The 15,265-nt window shown below is 44.3% G+C and overlaps 2 protein-coding genes across 3 annotated transcripts in view; one reads left to right on the top strand and one right to left on the bottom strand.

Annotated features, from left to right (window-relative positions):
- The window catches only part of MCU (mitochondrial calcium uniporter), a 37,619-nt gene that overhangs the window by 15,344 nt on the left and 7,010 nt on the right, over positions 1 to 15,265 (top strand). The gene's annotated exons all lie outside the window — the stretch shown is intronic.
- Positions 199 to 13,489, bottom strand: jv (javelin). The gene is made up of 3 exons (XM_069047916.1): positions 13,246 to 13,489; positions 3,356 to 3,649; positions 199 to 3,300 (listed from the first exon to the last, which is right to left on the bottom strand). Exons 1-3 carry the CDS (start codon positions 13,290 to 13,292, stop codon positions 375 to 377), a joined length of 3,267 nt encoding a protein of 1,088 aa, XP_068904017.1. The 5' UTR covers positions 13,293 to 13,489; the 3' UTR covers positions 199 to 374.

Here is a 15,265-nt window from a genome sequence, read left to right as displayed (position 1 = left end):
CATTTTTTGACCCCATTTATTTTTTAAATGTATCAGCAGATTGCAGCACTGGAGGTCGCTTCTGAGAATCCGACAACAGTGACTATTTTTTTTTTCACGGACGTGGAATCGATCCAAGTGGAGGTGACGTCTCAGTATATTAATTAATGGGAATGTGACAAGGATCTGCGTACGTGACTGGAGAAAATGAACGCAATGTACAGCGTGGCGCTGAGAATTTGCTAGTCGCAAGAAGAGTTTATTTCGAGCAGTGGATTTGTAAAATAACGATACATAAATAACCTATCTGAAACCCTATACCAGGAGTACCAATTAATTTTTACAATCACAATCGACTAAGGTGGGTGGGACGTTTCGAGCGATGCGTTACCCCATCAGGCGACTTCGTACGGTTCGAATTCCATGTCGTCGACGTGTCTCGTCTTCTGCTTCACGTTGTCGTAGTTGTGATAGCTGTAAGTGATCGGGGGTTTGGAAGTGTTGTTGAAATTGATGCCGCTGTAAGTCTTCTCTTTGGTCACGTCGCCCCACTGGGTCATCTTCCTCTCTTCGCCGATTATCTTCGGTTGGGTGTCTTCCATGTTCTTCTTTATCGTCGCGTTGATCGCGTTCTTGTCGACTTGCTTGTTCTCCAGTTCTTTCACTTCCTTGAGATTGTCCTGCCTGTTCTTCAGATACCTCTGCTTGGCCTCCTTCAAGTCGCTGGTACCGACGAGTTCGAGGCGACTGTTGCAACTGTTCGACTTGATCAGCTTGAACTTCACCCCCTGGTAGCCGTCTTTGTCGCTCTTCTTGCAATTACAGTCGCCGTTTCGTTGCTCGTTGTTCTTGATCTCTTCCATGATGGCTTTGGTGAGGACCGGTTGTCCGCATTGCTTCTTGACCACCCGTCCTCCGTAGTAAGTGACGGTGGTACCGCACTCGCGTATCTTCTCGAGGACGTCTTCGCTGACGTATTGACGTTCGCAGCAGTGCTCCGTTATGGAATCGTACAAGTTTTCTTGGCTGCCGAAGTCGGACATGTTGGAGGGGTTGGAGTTGGAGTCGGTGGCCGAGCAGCGGTCCTTGTCGGGATCACTCTTGGGACTGCACTTGTTGACACTCTCAAAATCGTGCGAGCTCTGCGACCTGATCAGTGCACCCTCGAAGAACTGTCTCACCAGCTTGACCGTGTCGGGGTTGGGGAGCTCGTCGTCGTTCACTTCTTTGTTCACTCGGATCGGATGGTAGAAGAAGTGACGTTTCGACCCGTTCTCTTCTTCTTCAGCTTTGTTGCGTTTGTGCAACAGAGGGGTCACGTTTTTGGTCGTTTTTGCGTTTTTGTTGGAGCTCTCGTGTTGGATTTTCGTCCGGATCGGTTCGATGATGACGATGTTGTTGTCGCGGAGCAACTCCTGGAAGCTGTAGTCTTGCAAGTATTGCATCAGCCCGTCGAATTGACTCTCTTTTTCGCAATTGGCAAATATCTTCTTCTGGAAGAGATCCGATTTGACCACTCTGTATCTGACGTGGTCGAATTCTGGATACGTTATGCTCATCGATTTGGTAACAGGTTTGTGCTTCCTGGTTGCTTCTTCTTTCGTTATGATCTCGACGATGTTCGGGTTCAAACTTTCGAACTGATTGTTCGAACTTTTCGAGTTCTCAAAGTAATTGCACGTTTCCTTGATGAAAGGCGACAGTTTTTCGACCTTCTCCACCGACTTCTTCTCGAAAAGTTGCTTAGCTATTTGTACTTTGCTCGGTTTCTCCGGTTCTTTCTCTTCAGGTTCGAATTTCTTCTTCACATCTTCGATTTTGGTCTGAACGTCGACAATCTTGCACTTGGGAGGCGTCGTCTCATCAAGTTTCTCCTTCCCATTGACCATCTTGTCCCAATAGTTCCTCATCGTACCCAACTTGTCTTGGTACTCCTTCGTGCATTCCATTTTCGTCTGAACCGCGACTATCTCTGGCTTGGTGATGTTGTGGTTCTCGTCGAACTTGAGAGTCTCTTTCAGTGTCTTCACGGCCTCGATAAACTGCTCCTCAGCTCTATGCTTCACTTTTTTACTCTTACTCTTCCTCGGTACTTTCGCTATCTTCAATTCGAAATCTACAGGAACGTTGGTGTTGGCGGTAATGTCGAAATGCTTGCCGATATTGACGATGAATCTATTCTCACCGCCTTCGGTGGTCACTTTTTTGGACCCACTTTTCTCACACTTGCGCAATTTGCGATCAATTTTCTCGCATTTCCTCAAGTTCTTGCTCACCGCCAAGTCCGGAAGAGAATAAAATCGATTGTCGATCAGATTCGTGCCCTTCCGCGACAAATTCGTGAGTTTTTTCGTAAGAAAATTCTGCAGAGGCTTCTTCGAACCCTTTTGCGTCTCGAGAAACTCCCGCAAGTAGTTGTGACTGTGCTTGTTCTTCTCTTCTTCGTTTTCTTCGCCCAAATCCGGATCTACGGCGACCACAGTTTTGTATTCTTCGTTCTCTACTTCCGGTACCACTTCGATGTTTGTTTTGGTTTTTTCTGCTTCCTCTTCTTTTACCACTTCTCGGACTGGTTCAATCTGATCAGGTTCTACCACCACACTTTCTGTTTTTTCTTCTTCGACCTCTACTATTTTGGTGATATTTTCGTTATTCAACTTGATCTCGTCTAGATTGGTGTCAGTTTCGAAATATTCCAAACTGATCTTGTCGTTGTCGATGTCGATGTCTTTCAATTTCTCTTCGGAAGAATCTGAAGAATAACTGCGTCTGTTGTCGCGATAATACACTTGCTTTTCGCTGTTGTAAGGTGTCGGACCTCTTATAGTCTTTGGTTTGGCGTAGTGGTTCTCTCTGATGGAGTCGTACAAAGGTCTGTTGGTACTCAGCACTATGTTATCGTCGTAAGGGATGCTCTCGGGCTCGGCTATTGTCCACTTCCCGGCGGAGATGTTGTCACAAGAAGAATATTTCTTGCTGAAGTTGTCCCCACAAGACGACAGATCATCCGCTAGGGAAATAGCGTCGGTGTTGTCGGTGTCGTATTTGGAATCGGGGTAGTAATTCGGAAGACTCAATCCTGGGATGTCCTCGTAGGACACCCTGTACGCAGTATTTATCGACGTTTTATTGTGATAGTTGGAGTCTAAGCTGTCCTGTTCCGTGCCAATAACGAATTTGGGACTGGCCAAGTTAGTTATTGACGAATAGACAGCTTCGGCGTGGGCAGTCGGCCTCGGGGGCGAGTAATCCGGCGGAGTTAAGCTCAATCGCGGCGGCCGATCGAGATTTTCCACGCTCGAGCCCCTAACAACGGCGTACCTGCAAAAGGGATGTTTTTACGATCGGCCCGGAACGCCAGAGATTCGATTCTCACCTGGGCTCCTTCGAACGTTCGATCAGCTTGGCCCGGGGGATGAGTTGGGAACGTCTCGGTTTGTTGGCGTGCACGTCCAAATTGGTGAAGACGTCGTCACGGGTGATGGCCAGGCTGCGGCACCGTCTCAAGCTGGACTGCTGGGGGTCTCCCCAGGGGTCGGTGGAGACGTTCTCGAGACTGCCCCTTTGGAGCTTGTCGCGGGGTCGCTTCGTGTAAGTGGCGTTGTCGATCGAGGGGCGGACGCTGCTGCGGCGAGGATTCAGCTTCACGTTGTTGATGCAGGACTCCTGCCTGAAATCACAACGGAATAAGCCCGAATCGCTAAAAGAGCTAATCGAAGTGTTTGCTTTTGCAATTGACGTCCGATCGCAAGGTTGCGTTGCGTCTGTTTGTCTTCGATAGGATCACGCGGAGATCTCGAGGGGTTGCACCGGAGAAATGTTAATCGAGCAGGAATTTAAGGGACAAGTCTGCAGGAATGCGGGATGGGGGGCGAAGTCCTCGTTCGAGGTGGGTGAACAAGAGTGAATTGACTCTTGTCAGCTCGACCTTATCTCCGCTGTTATTTTATTAGTGCAGGTGGTACCAGCTGTTGCAGGAATAATTCAATTTATCACCCGGAGCGAGATAACCCTGAACCCATCACTTGTCCCATCAAAGTCGCATTAGAGATAAAGACTCGACACCCCGGCACGACGGGGTGAAGGTATTAACCCGCAGTAGCTGAATATCGACCGGATCATAATCATATGGGATGCCTGAAGGGCGCGACGCTTCCATCCAAAAGCGAGAAATGGCTTCGTTGTGGTAGATCGAAGAGATCGGAGAATCACGATGGGTGTAGAACGAGTCGCGAACAGGACGTAATAATTTTTTTGAAGCCTCAACAATTCGCGAAGACGCGGAGGAAATGCGTCGACTGGGGTAATTTCGCCGCCACCTCCAAATCTCCACCCTACGTGCGCGTTATTTTAATAAAACGTCGTAAATCAAATTTTAAGTTTCCCTCGAGTTTCGAAATTAGAGGATTTTGATGGGCCATAAATTTTTCGGTCGTCTGGAACCATCACATGTTCGAGTTGTTAAAATCGGACGGATTGATCGCGAATTAATAATGTCAACGGTGACATCCTGCGGGATTGGATTTTGTGATTGGAATCGAAATTGTCTCGCTAATTTGTTAAATATTAATCGTCGATCAACGGATCACGTTCCGTCGACGATCTGATCCTGAACTGGATAGAGCAAAAATTGTGAAATTACAGTGGCACGTGACAAAAAAAATTACGGCGCCATAAATCGAACCAACACTGGATGCACACTTTCTGCTCCAGTTCGGCGTCGGTGATTCATAGCGGTTCATCCTCTTTTGTTCGTTATCTGTACAGTGCGATTGTGTAAAATGGATGTCACGTGATCGATCGGCAAATAGGCGACTTACGGGGGCAACTCCTCAGAGAACTTTCACTGTCACTGTAGCACTTCCACCGTACCGTGTCATAGTCGGTACTCCACTGAACGCGTCCCCCGGCTTGACAGTACCAACCTTGTACCTATGGAAATGAGTACCGTGGAACGAGCGCGATTACATCGAAATACGAATTATGCATTAAAAAGCGAACCCGCTCGACTCGAAACCGCTTTCCGGTGCGGCGCAAGGGTGAACAATAGGCCTCGAACTGTCAGTCTGCACGGCCCATTTGTCGCCTTTTCCTACTGAGTCACGTAACGACCCACTTTACCTCAACAAACAAATAAACAAGACGTTTATTGTTGTTTTAAGAGTGCGTCAGTAAAAATCGCGTCTTACGTAATCCGCGGAGAATCGTTGCGGCGAAGGTTTTTTTTCGCGAGATCAATCAGACGAGTCGGGCGATCGGTGTCCAGAAGGGTGGGTTTTTTCGGGGGTGGGTTGTGTGTTTAGGATGGAGTGTGCGCTTGTTGCAAAGTGAAGCCCACAAGCCGCGTGAGTTGTTATCTCGTAGTCCCCCAGCAAATGTGTGCTTAAGTGGAAAATATAACTTGAAGAGAGATAACACTGTTTGTTTTGCATTGTCGGATCGAGGCTGCGATCGGATGAGTGGATGTCGTTCGGTTTTTGCGCTTTTACAGGAGAGTTCGCGTTTCAGGAGCCGTGTCCGGCGAGGTTTTTCTACTTCGGGTACGGTTGAGTGGAGAACTTGACACGAATCTTTTTTGAACTCAATTACGACATTCGGCATTGAGTGGATGCGAGCTGATTATTTTATAAATTAAGATGCCCAGAGTTTGTATCCGAAATTTTCTTGAATTTTAAATCGGCGAGGGTTGTTTCATGTTGTTCGTTCTTCTACCAGTCAGACGTTTTTTCTTAAATTGATTTTGTTTTAATTGCATCATCTTCCACTGCTTTATGAGTTAGTTTAGTCGGCTGCAGAGATTTTTCTCTTTCTACTTAATACCATTCTGGTGGTGTTTTCGTCCTTCGACACGGACTTATCTAGATTGAAGTTCGGAGTGATTCGACGATGACGATATTGTTGTCGAGGAGCTACTCCTGGAAGCTGCAGTTTTGCAAATATCGCGTCAATCCGTCGAATGGACCCCCTTTTTCGCAACTGGCAAAAATCTGCTTCTGAAAGAAATACGATCTGACGACTCTATACCTGACGTGGTCGAATTCTCAATACGTTTACGTGTACTTATCGATTTGGGAGCCAGTTTGTGTTTACTTTTTCTTTCGTTATGATATCGACGATGATCAGGTTCAAGCTTTCAAACTGATTATTATTTCTAGAGCTCTCACATTGATCGCACGTTTCTTTGAATAAAGGTGGATATTTTTCTTTCTCGAAAAGTTGCTTTAGCTATTTGTACTTTGTTCGATTTTTCGGGTTCTTTCTCTTCAGGTTCGAATTTCTTCTTCACATCTTCGATTTTAGTCTGAACGTCGACAACCTTGCTTCTTCGAACCCTTTTGCTTCTCGAGAAACTCCCGGAAGTAGTTGTGACTGAGCTTCGTTTCCTTCCCCAAATCTGGATATACGGTGACCACCGTTTTGTATTCTTCGTTCTCTACTTCTGGTACCACTTCGATGTTTGTTTTGATTTCTTCTGCTTCCTCTTCTTCTACCACTTCTAGAACTGGTTCAATCTGATCAGGTTCTACCACACGTTCTATTTTTTCTTCTTCGACTTCTACTACTTTGGTGATATTTTCGTAATTTAACTTGATCTCGTCTAGATTGGTGTCAGTTTCAAAATTTTCCAAACTGATCTTGTCGTTGTCTTTCAATTTCTCTTCGGAAGAATCTAAAGAATAACTGCGTCTCTTGTCGCGATAATAAACCTGCTTTCCGCTATTGTAAAGTGTTGGATCTCTTGTAGTCTTGGATTTGGCGCAGTGGTTCTCTCTGACGGAGCCTGTCGGCATTCAATACTGTGTTATCGTCGTAAGGGATGCTTCGGGGCCCCGCTATTGTGTCCGGTTTCCCTTAGTGACGTCGTCACAGGAAGAATATTTCTCGCTGAGGTTGCCACGACAAAACGACAGATCATCCCCTGGGGAGCCTTCGGTGCCAATTCGCTAAACTTAGTCCCCACGTTTCCACCCGTAAACCGTCTCGAATTTCAAAACTGGGTCACATTTTGTATTTTTCAATCGTTTACGCGGTCGGCGCGTTCGCAATTAAACAATTTCGAAAATTCAGGCCAAATTTTCTTCGCAATTACTCTGGGGTCAAGCCACTTCTCGTGTCTAATGGCAAACCATCCAAGACGTAATCGATTCGATCACCATTATTAGCAATAATTGCTGGACATTTCCGCGTAATTAGCCCGCGAGTCTGAGGCAACCCTCGGATCTACGCAACGTACTCCAGCATCGCAGGATATCCGCGCCGTCCGATTGTCATTCAAATTTCGCAATTAGTGGAAATGGAGCGAGCGACGGCGAGGATGCAATTGTGCAACGCGGCCAGCCGAGTGTGCACCGCACTCGCCAACGAAAGCGATCACCAATCGGTCAATCGACCGGAGCGGAGAATCCGGGGAAGCGTTCTTCGGGATTACGCAAGGGACACACTCACCTGTATCGGGATTCGGACGCGGACTGGAGGCGAACACGTCGCTCGTCCTTGCAGCGATGATCTTACGAGTGCTGGTACGCACAAGGTTGTGCGAAAAAGCACGAGCATCCTTTCACGGATCACGACTTTTCATATCTACTCCTTGGACGGGAAAAAAATCCACGAAGAGATGGAACGCGAGTCGATACAGGTGGCTGACCGCCACCATTACAAACACGCAATTTTTCCCATTAAGCTAATTAGAAAACGGGAAAAGAGGTGTAATTGTGGCACGCGACCGCAACACTCTTCTGCTCCAGTTTTCCCCCGGCTCTTGTACCACTAGGAAAATTCGGCTGTTGTTATTTTCCGGTTCGTGGATGGCCACTCCCACGATTTGAATAACCAAGCGGTTATTATATTAAATGTATTATTCACCTTCATAATACCCTTCGACCGTCGTTACGTACAACTCATTAGACGTTCGATTTGAGACTCTTACATAACGACACACTCTATTGTCGCTTTTTACAACGCTTTTTGCTTGTTGTTTACCTCTTTACGGACAACCATTTATTTTACTTGTACTGATACGGTAATGGGCCCCTGATGTGAGTGCGGAAATAACGCAATCAAGTGCTGGTTAAATTCGGGTGTTTTACCTCGTCGCAGCATTTTTGAATATTTAATCGCGACTAACGTTCTTGTACGCGATTTACTGGGGCACGGACTGTTATAGTAATTTCTAAATTATTAATCGGATTTGTAGACGTGCGACGAATAATCATTAGCTCCAACCAAATTAGTAGTGGGGCATGTTGCATTGGTGAAAACGTGAATTTTGCCTCCGTGCAAAATTCACGAAGCGCTAGTTTTGTTGGCAGAGCGTGGAACGAGTCATCTGGATGCTGACAAGATTTTTAAAAATTCAATTTTTTGTTTGGAAATTGATGAGTAATAACGCTTTGTCAACAGTTGGATTGTTTCGTGGTGTTTATGTAACAAGCAGTCGATGAACACGAGCAAATTAAAATTTGCGCGATTGGATTCGGATACGAGTATTGTGTTTTTTTTTTTTTTTTTAAATTAATGCGTTGAGGCTTTATCAACTTGGCTAATGTCCGTAATGACTATAAATTGCTTTAACGACACAATAAGAAATGTGGTGCGTGAATGGAATAGCAGGTTTTGTAACGTTTACGATACGCAAACGACCAACAAAGAGAACCTTCTCGATTTTATTGTTTACCTGATGCAAAAATACGACTTTGTTTAGTGTCCAAAAATAAAATGTGTTTATTGGGAGGATCTGTTGAAGTGTATTCAATAAATCCGCAAATAAAACGTAAAAAGAAAAACTGCGAAGGGGATTTATTTTAATAAAACGGAAACTGACAGTCTGGGAATTTGGCAGTGGCAGTGGGATTATCTCGATGAAACTCGTAATTTCTGAAACTGTTCACAGGTTTAGTAAAAATTGGAGACGATCAAAAATAAATTTGAAAAGACTGCCTGAATTCTTGAGCAGTAAAAAACTGTCTTTCAAATTTTTTTCTAGTACCTACCTTCGTTTTGGGGTCGAAAGTATGGTAAAAAAATTGTTTTTGGACTATCTTTGTAGAAGAGTAACAAAGAGTAGCACTGTTAATCCCTTGTGAGAAAGCACAGTCAGCTAGTTAATTTTTTAATTGTTACATTGAACAAAGAAAATTAAAAGTACCCTTGAAAAACACAATATACAAAACGTTGAAAAGAACAAAAGTGAATAATAATATGCTTACTTCATATTAATATTTACACTTATGTTGCAATCATTGAACTCATTTATATTGAATAATGTCATGAGTTATAGCGCATGTTCATTTAAATTTATCCACAAAGCAGGCGTTGAAGAGTCGATTGTGAACGCACCACGGTTCACCTGTTTAAATCTAACTTTTTGCGTTTGTGTTTTTAATCTGCTGACTGAGTGGTGCGTTCACAATCGCCTCTTCAACGCCAACTTTGAAGATAACTTTAAATGAACACCCGATATATCGTTGACTTGTGTTATGGTCAAGAAAAAAATCGAGTGTCCTCTGTTTTGCTGTGTCTTTTTGCACAAATTTCTTTTAAAAATAGTATAATACCACGGAAATAAAGTGCCTTTTCATCCCTCGTGTAATAATTGCCCTCGCTGCTCTTACGCTCGGAACGAAAAGGTGCACTTCTTTATGATTAATCCGGGAAGAAATGAAACATTTTCTCCCTTGTCATACAAATACTTAGTCATTGACTTCTTACTGTTAAAGGTTAAACTGAAGAATTGTTTTTAAAATTAATTTATTCTGTCTAAAATTTAGATTCAAGTCATTCTTTGACCATTCTTTGACTACAACAGCATTACCTTCCACATTTATATTGTTATCATTATGTAATCTGGTTACTGCAATTTAATTCTATAATTCTCGGTAATCTTCTACAAATTGACTGTTATTCAACCGAAGTTAATTTCCTAGTCCCCCGTAATTGTAGAGGTCATCTTGTTAAATTTTGTATTTTGACGACAAATTATTCGTAATTGTATTCACGTGTTTTACAATATACAGGTAAACGAAATTCGTCGTGGTCGTCGTCACATTTTTATTTTTCTATAATTCTTCACCTCTGCGCAATTTTTGAAACGTTTTTAAGGTCGACAAAGAGGTGTTTGATGCGAAACATACTTAAACAGTCTACTTTTAGAGCCTTTGTTCGTTTGTGGGTCTGCCGGGTCAAGAATCGCCCCGAAGGGTCGGCATCGACAAGCCGCCAATAAAATAAAATGAAAATCTATCAGCAGCCGTACGTACGGTGGGTCATCGATTTTCGTTTATTCCAGCTGTCGGATGAAATTCTCCCCTCCCAGTTAATAATTAATTAAAACGTGGAAAAAGTCGCCGAAAGTTGGGCAATCGAGTCGACTCAATTCGAAAGTTTCGGTCCGGACTCGCGGGCCTAATTTTCCGGAAAACACCCGGAAAGCTTTCAACAGTACCGTACATCATTACATAATTCCTGCGCCGTTTCCGTGGAATTCCGGAGGTGAACCCACCTCGAACACATAAATCATTCACGTGTGATCGTGTTGGACCGCGGGACGATAAATCACCGAAGGGGTGCACAAGATTCGGGGGTGCGTCGCAGATTTATCGACACCCCGCACGTGTAATTATAAAGACGCGCGAAATCGTCGCCCCAATTCCTGCTGTGTTGTTCCTGCTGGTGCTAACTTGATTAGTCGACTGTCAAATAACGATGTCACGGATAGGGTCGGATTCGGCGAGGTAAATAATTAAGTGCGGTTATGTAAACATAACAGAGATCAAGCCGACACCTGGTAAATATTTGCGATGGCGAGAGGTTTTACGAAACGAGAGATTTACGCGGTGCGGTTAATGGGAAAGTTCGGATGATGCGGAAGCCGCAAGAAGACGTGCCGGAGTCGGTGTTGCGCGGTGTCTTTCGATGTGGAGGAAGTGCATGAAAGGGAACGTGCGAATTTGCAGGAATTGACAAGCGACCGCAGACCTGTGGCAGTTTAGAGATGCTTCCAAGAGTGGGTGCTCAAGTGGAGTCTAAGGAGGAGGGTGATGAGAAATTAAAAAATAACAGAAATGAGTAGATGCCACAATTATTCGGTCAAAGAAAATAAGGAGTGCTTTTATTTAATTGAACAGTTTTCTATTCAACGTCATAAATGGAAATGTGAAGGATTTCATTAGGTAAAGTTGGTTAATTAGAAAAATTAATATAACGAAGAGCGAGGTATAACGTTTCGCATTCACGTATTATATTACCCGACTAATTCGGAGTAATAAAATTTTAACTAATAAAGAAGATGCTTTTAATTGCCTTAGTTAAAACAATTTTGATGCCAGGTTTCTGCTTTCAACGTCAAGAGATACGATCCAAAGGAACCAAAGCTACGAGGGTTTTTTGTGTACACATTTTTTTGAGAAAGTCATGTCAGTGTATTTAAAAAAAAATAGGAAGACATTTTTGTTACGAGAAATCGGCGAAATGAAAATTGTGTTTAAGGAGTCTTGAAAATTTCAGAAAATCATTTCTTTTCTAATAGTTTCGTCTAAGGACAGTATCTTTATCTAAAAAGTTCCCCAATACATATCCCATTTTAGACTATAGCTGGCGCGGCGAACCAGTGGAGTAGTCGTAGTCACGAGGCGTTAACGTGATATAGTTCGTAGCGACGTCACGAAAAGCCTGATTTACACTGCCTCGCCAAATTTGTGCGGGAAATTTAAATCTTACTACTTTAAGAATGGATAGTAATTTCGGTTGCGTGCATTAAGCGGCACCATACTTCTTAACGCGCGCCGTGTAACCAATAGGAAACCATCCCCTGAAAATCACATGAAGATTACGCCAGTTTATCACTCCGTTGAATCATCGAGCTTACTATAGAATACCTTTTTAACAAAAAAAAAAAAGAAAATCGCAGTGCATCAGGATAATGCAGGATGACCCATAGAAGTGATTTTCTTACGGCAAAAATCGCGGAATTGAAGTACGATATCCACGTTACTTGCCCGATTTAGCTCCATTCGGCCTCCCTCTACATTCGAATTTTAAAAATTTCCAATGAGCTCAACGCTTCAGTAAACGGCGAAAACAATTTGAAAAAGAAAAATACAGCTTGTCATCTGGTCGGGAACTTTTCAAGTGACCCTCGTAGGACGAGTAATTGTTTACAGATTAAGAAAAACTGTTCGGACAACCGTGCAATTTTTTCTATCTTTTTCCACGAATACGAAAAATAAATAAAATGCATCGTCCTGTTGCTCGCGTTTCTTTTTACCCCTCTCCCCGCCTAATTAATCGCTGAAAAATTTATTCTGGCAGAATTTCCACGGCCAGAGCCTCGGATTAGGCGATCCTAATCTCCTTTGCGAACTATTTCATCTTTTGTCGGGCGCAAGAACTGAAAGTTCTGCTCTTACGGCAACCACAATGGCCCATTAAAATTTCATTGTCAAATGTGTCCATTGTTGGGACAATCCGACCTTGGAATAAATTTTCCTCTTGACTAGAAGAGTTTTGCGACTGAAATGTCGGTCAAGTGAAAGACATTAAAAAATGCGCATCCGAAATGTATCGTTGTTGTTATTTATATTCTTCAAGATCCATTGACTTGCTAATGTTTGAAATTATTTTCTGCATTGTCGAGTAAATCGTCTAATCTCGGCGTAACTGTTTTTTCGAAAACGCATAACGGATCGAGAGGAGATGAAAGAACGCGTCGGAATGACATTTGAATTTGCCGGTGACAAGGTCGTCCTTTCAGGATCCGTTTTTTAACAAGGAGATTTTAGTCGAGTTTAATCTCTCCGCCGTAAAAAGCACGCCGAGTCCAGATCTTTGCAGGTTTATAGACTGATCCTCTTTGAATGGAACCCTTCTGTTTCCCGTTTTTATCTTCGTCCTTTGAGTTTTCCTGGAGTTTTCAGCGCGGCAACGTTCAAGGACGCGTCGAGCTCGATTTAACCGGCGACAATGGACGATCTTTCGGCAAATCGAAGAAGTGCCTCGAGGAAAATCTCGACTTTTCTCCGACCGTGCAATTTTTCCGCGAGTCTGTGCGAATTCCTCCGCAGCCCCGAACTTCAATAAATCTCTTCATAGTTTCGTTGTGATGCCGGCTCTCGGAGCCGTCACAGAAAGCAAACTTAATTTAGAATTTCATTATTCGAATGTGTCGGAAAACTCCTTGCTCGGATCATCCGCGGACAATAGCAACTGTAACTGCGGCAGATCCGCGGCGGTCGTGTCGATTTGTAACGGTCGCTCTCGAATTCGACTCACCTCATTTTTCTTTGATTCTGGCCCTTGGACGGGCCCTCGTCGGCCATCCAGAGCGCCTCCTGGGCCCTGTGCAGGAAGTCGTCCTGGCCATCGTTGCAGCTGCTCTGTCCCGCACCTATCTTGACACACGCGAAGGGCACGGTTGCCGTCACACCCGGAGAAAGTCTTTCTTCGGAGGCACTGTCACTCGTGCGGGCGTACGCTCCGCAATAACCGGCGTGTACGTATGGCACACTCTCTTCGCCTCACAATGGACGTATTAATTAAATCTTATAACGTTTTCTTGGTGCGCTTTCTGCTCCGGGGAGTATATGGAGTAACGGCGAGAAAGAGAGAGAGAGACGTCGTCCCTGTTTGTTGTATCTCTGTGTGTGGATGTGTGTTTTTTCTTAATTAGAGATGTGTTTAACAATTGGAAGTTGCAGACGGTAACGGTTTCTAACTCTTAATTAATGAGTCATCAGAAGTGGGAGAGACCGTTGCGGCACGGCATCCAACAGGACCAGGCGAGGATCAGGACCCCAACGAACCAACTCCCGTTTGTTCCTCAAGCTGATTAACGACTTATTTATTTATTCTTTGTTGGGCGCTTTTGTGACGTCAAAGCGAGATGAGAGAGCCGACTTTTTGCTTAATTACCGCCAGCTCCAAACTTGCAAAATTTAATTAAATGCAACTTCCGAAATCGCAAATTCGGAGTAAATCCGCCCAATTAGTGTTTATGAACAGTTTGACACAAATTGTGTGGAATTGGGGATGACAGGGGTGGCGTGTTTAATTTTTTTCACTGCGCCAATTTCACATCTTCTCAAATTTATTTTTATTAAACTCGTAGGGGTGGCGTATCATAAAAATCCAACTAAAAACGAGCTGTCTGGTCACAACTTTCTAACTAAAGACCTTTCATTTGTCTAGGGCGAGGGGTGAATACTCCATCACCCCTGCACGCTAAATAACCTACAAATTGAGGTTATCAATCGTCACGTCACTCTTCCTCCCACTGTCAAGTTTGCGCCGTGAAGGGGCGCGCAACGTCCTGTCAAAACCTACAACTTTTTGCCGTTCGTTTGTTTGAGCGTTCATTTTTTATTCAAGATACTTTTCCGTGTTTTAACGAACCTGAGAGGATGTAGAATTTTTTTTTTGTTTCCATTAGACCGGCCGAAATTGGATCGGAACTTCCTCCCCCCCCCCTGCTCCTCGTTGCTAATTTCCCTTTTCTTTTGCCCGTCCCAGATAGGGAGACATTTACATAAGCTCTGGTGCATCGTTTTTTAAAAGTGCCATCTATTATCTCGCCGGCTTAAGGGGAGCTTTTAGCTGCTCAACAATTATGAAGATTATGGGGGCGATCTAAGTGCTCCGGTCGGACCGGGGATGGATCATGTGCGAGGATGTGGAGGGTGCAAATTGATCGTAACGGATCGGGGTGGTTCACAGGTCCGGTAGAAGGAGGAGGTTTCTTCGCGGGCTATCCCGGATCGGGTGGACGTGATTATTGTACGAATCTCAATCGGTCTTTGAATAATTTACGATGGGATTTAGGAGTTGTTGGGGGTGGCGGAAGCTACCCTTTGAGGCTCGCCATGGGTCACGCCACCATCAATGTTTCATCGGGTTTATTGAATCATGCCACCTGTGCCGACAATTATTTGACGCGTCCGGAGGGCGAATTTTTCTACGCGTTTTCTTACCCTCCCGGCCTGGGAAATTTAATAAACACGTCGACGTTAATTTCCACCGGCAGAAAATTTTCCCGCCGCCTTTCAATCGACGTTTAATTGATGGTTCGCGTTGTAAACCACGTTTATCTTGCGTTGTTGGTGGAAATCCGACGGGTCGTAAATTTTCTGCGCTCCCCATATTTCTCTGAATTTTCAATTTCCTACACAAACTACATTTGTTCGTCGCCATTTTCGAAGCTGAGGCCGCGTCCACGAAACATCATCAGGTGTTGTCGCCGAGTCGGATTATGCAGATGGTGCTGGGGTTTTACGACGCCGGTCCGGTCCTGTTAATG

This window comes from Tenebrio molitor, chromosome 5 (genome assembly GCF_963966145.1).
Source record: "Tenebrio molitor chromosome 5, icTenMoli1.1, whole genome shotgun sequence".
Lineage (NCBI taxonomy): Eukaryota > Metazoa > Arthropoda > Insecta > Coleoptera > Tenebrionidae > Tenebrio > Tenebrio molitor.
Note: the sequence above shows the minus strand (reverse complement) of the source record. Positions and strands in the feature narration are given on the sequence as shown.

Bases quoted from the DNA above. Each gene is read 5' to 3' on its own strand.
- jv (XM_069047916.1), bottom strand. From the start codon at position 13,292: ATGGCCGACGAGGGCCCGTCCAAGGGCCAGAATCAAAGAAAAATGAG. The intron at 3,650-13,245 runs GTGAGTCGAATT...TTGTGATTTCAG, and splicing joins CAGAATCAAAGAAAAATGAG to GCAGGAGTCCTGCATCAACA. The intron at 3,301-3,355 runs GTGAGAATCGAA...TCCCTTTTGCAG, and splicing joins GAACGTTCGAAGGAGCCCAG to GTACGCCGTTGTTAGGGGCT.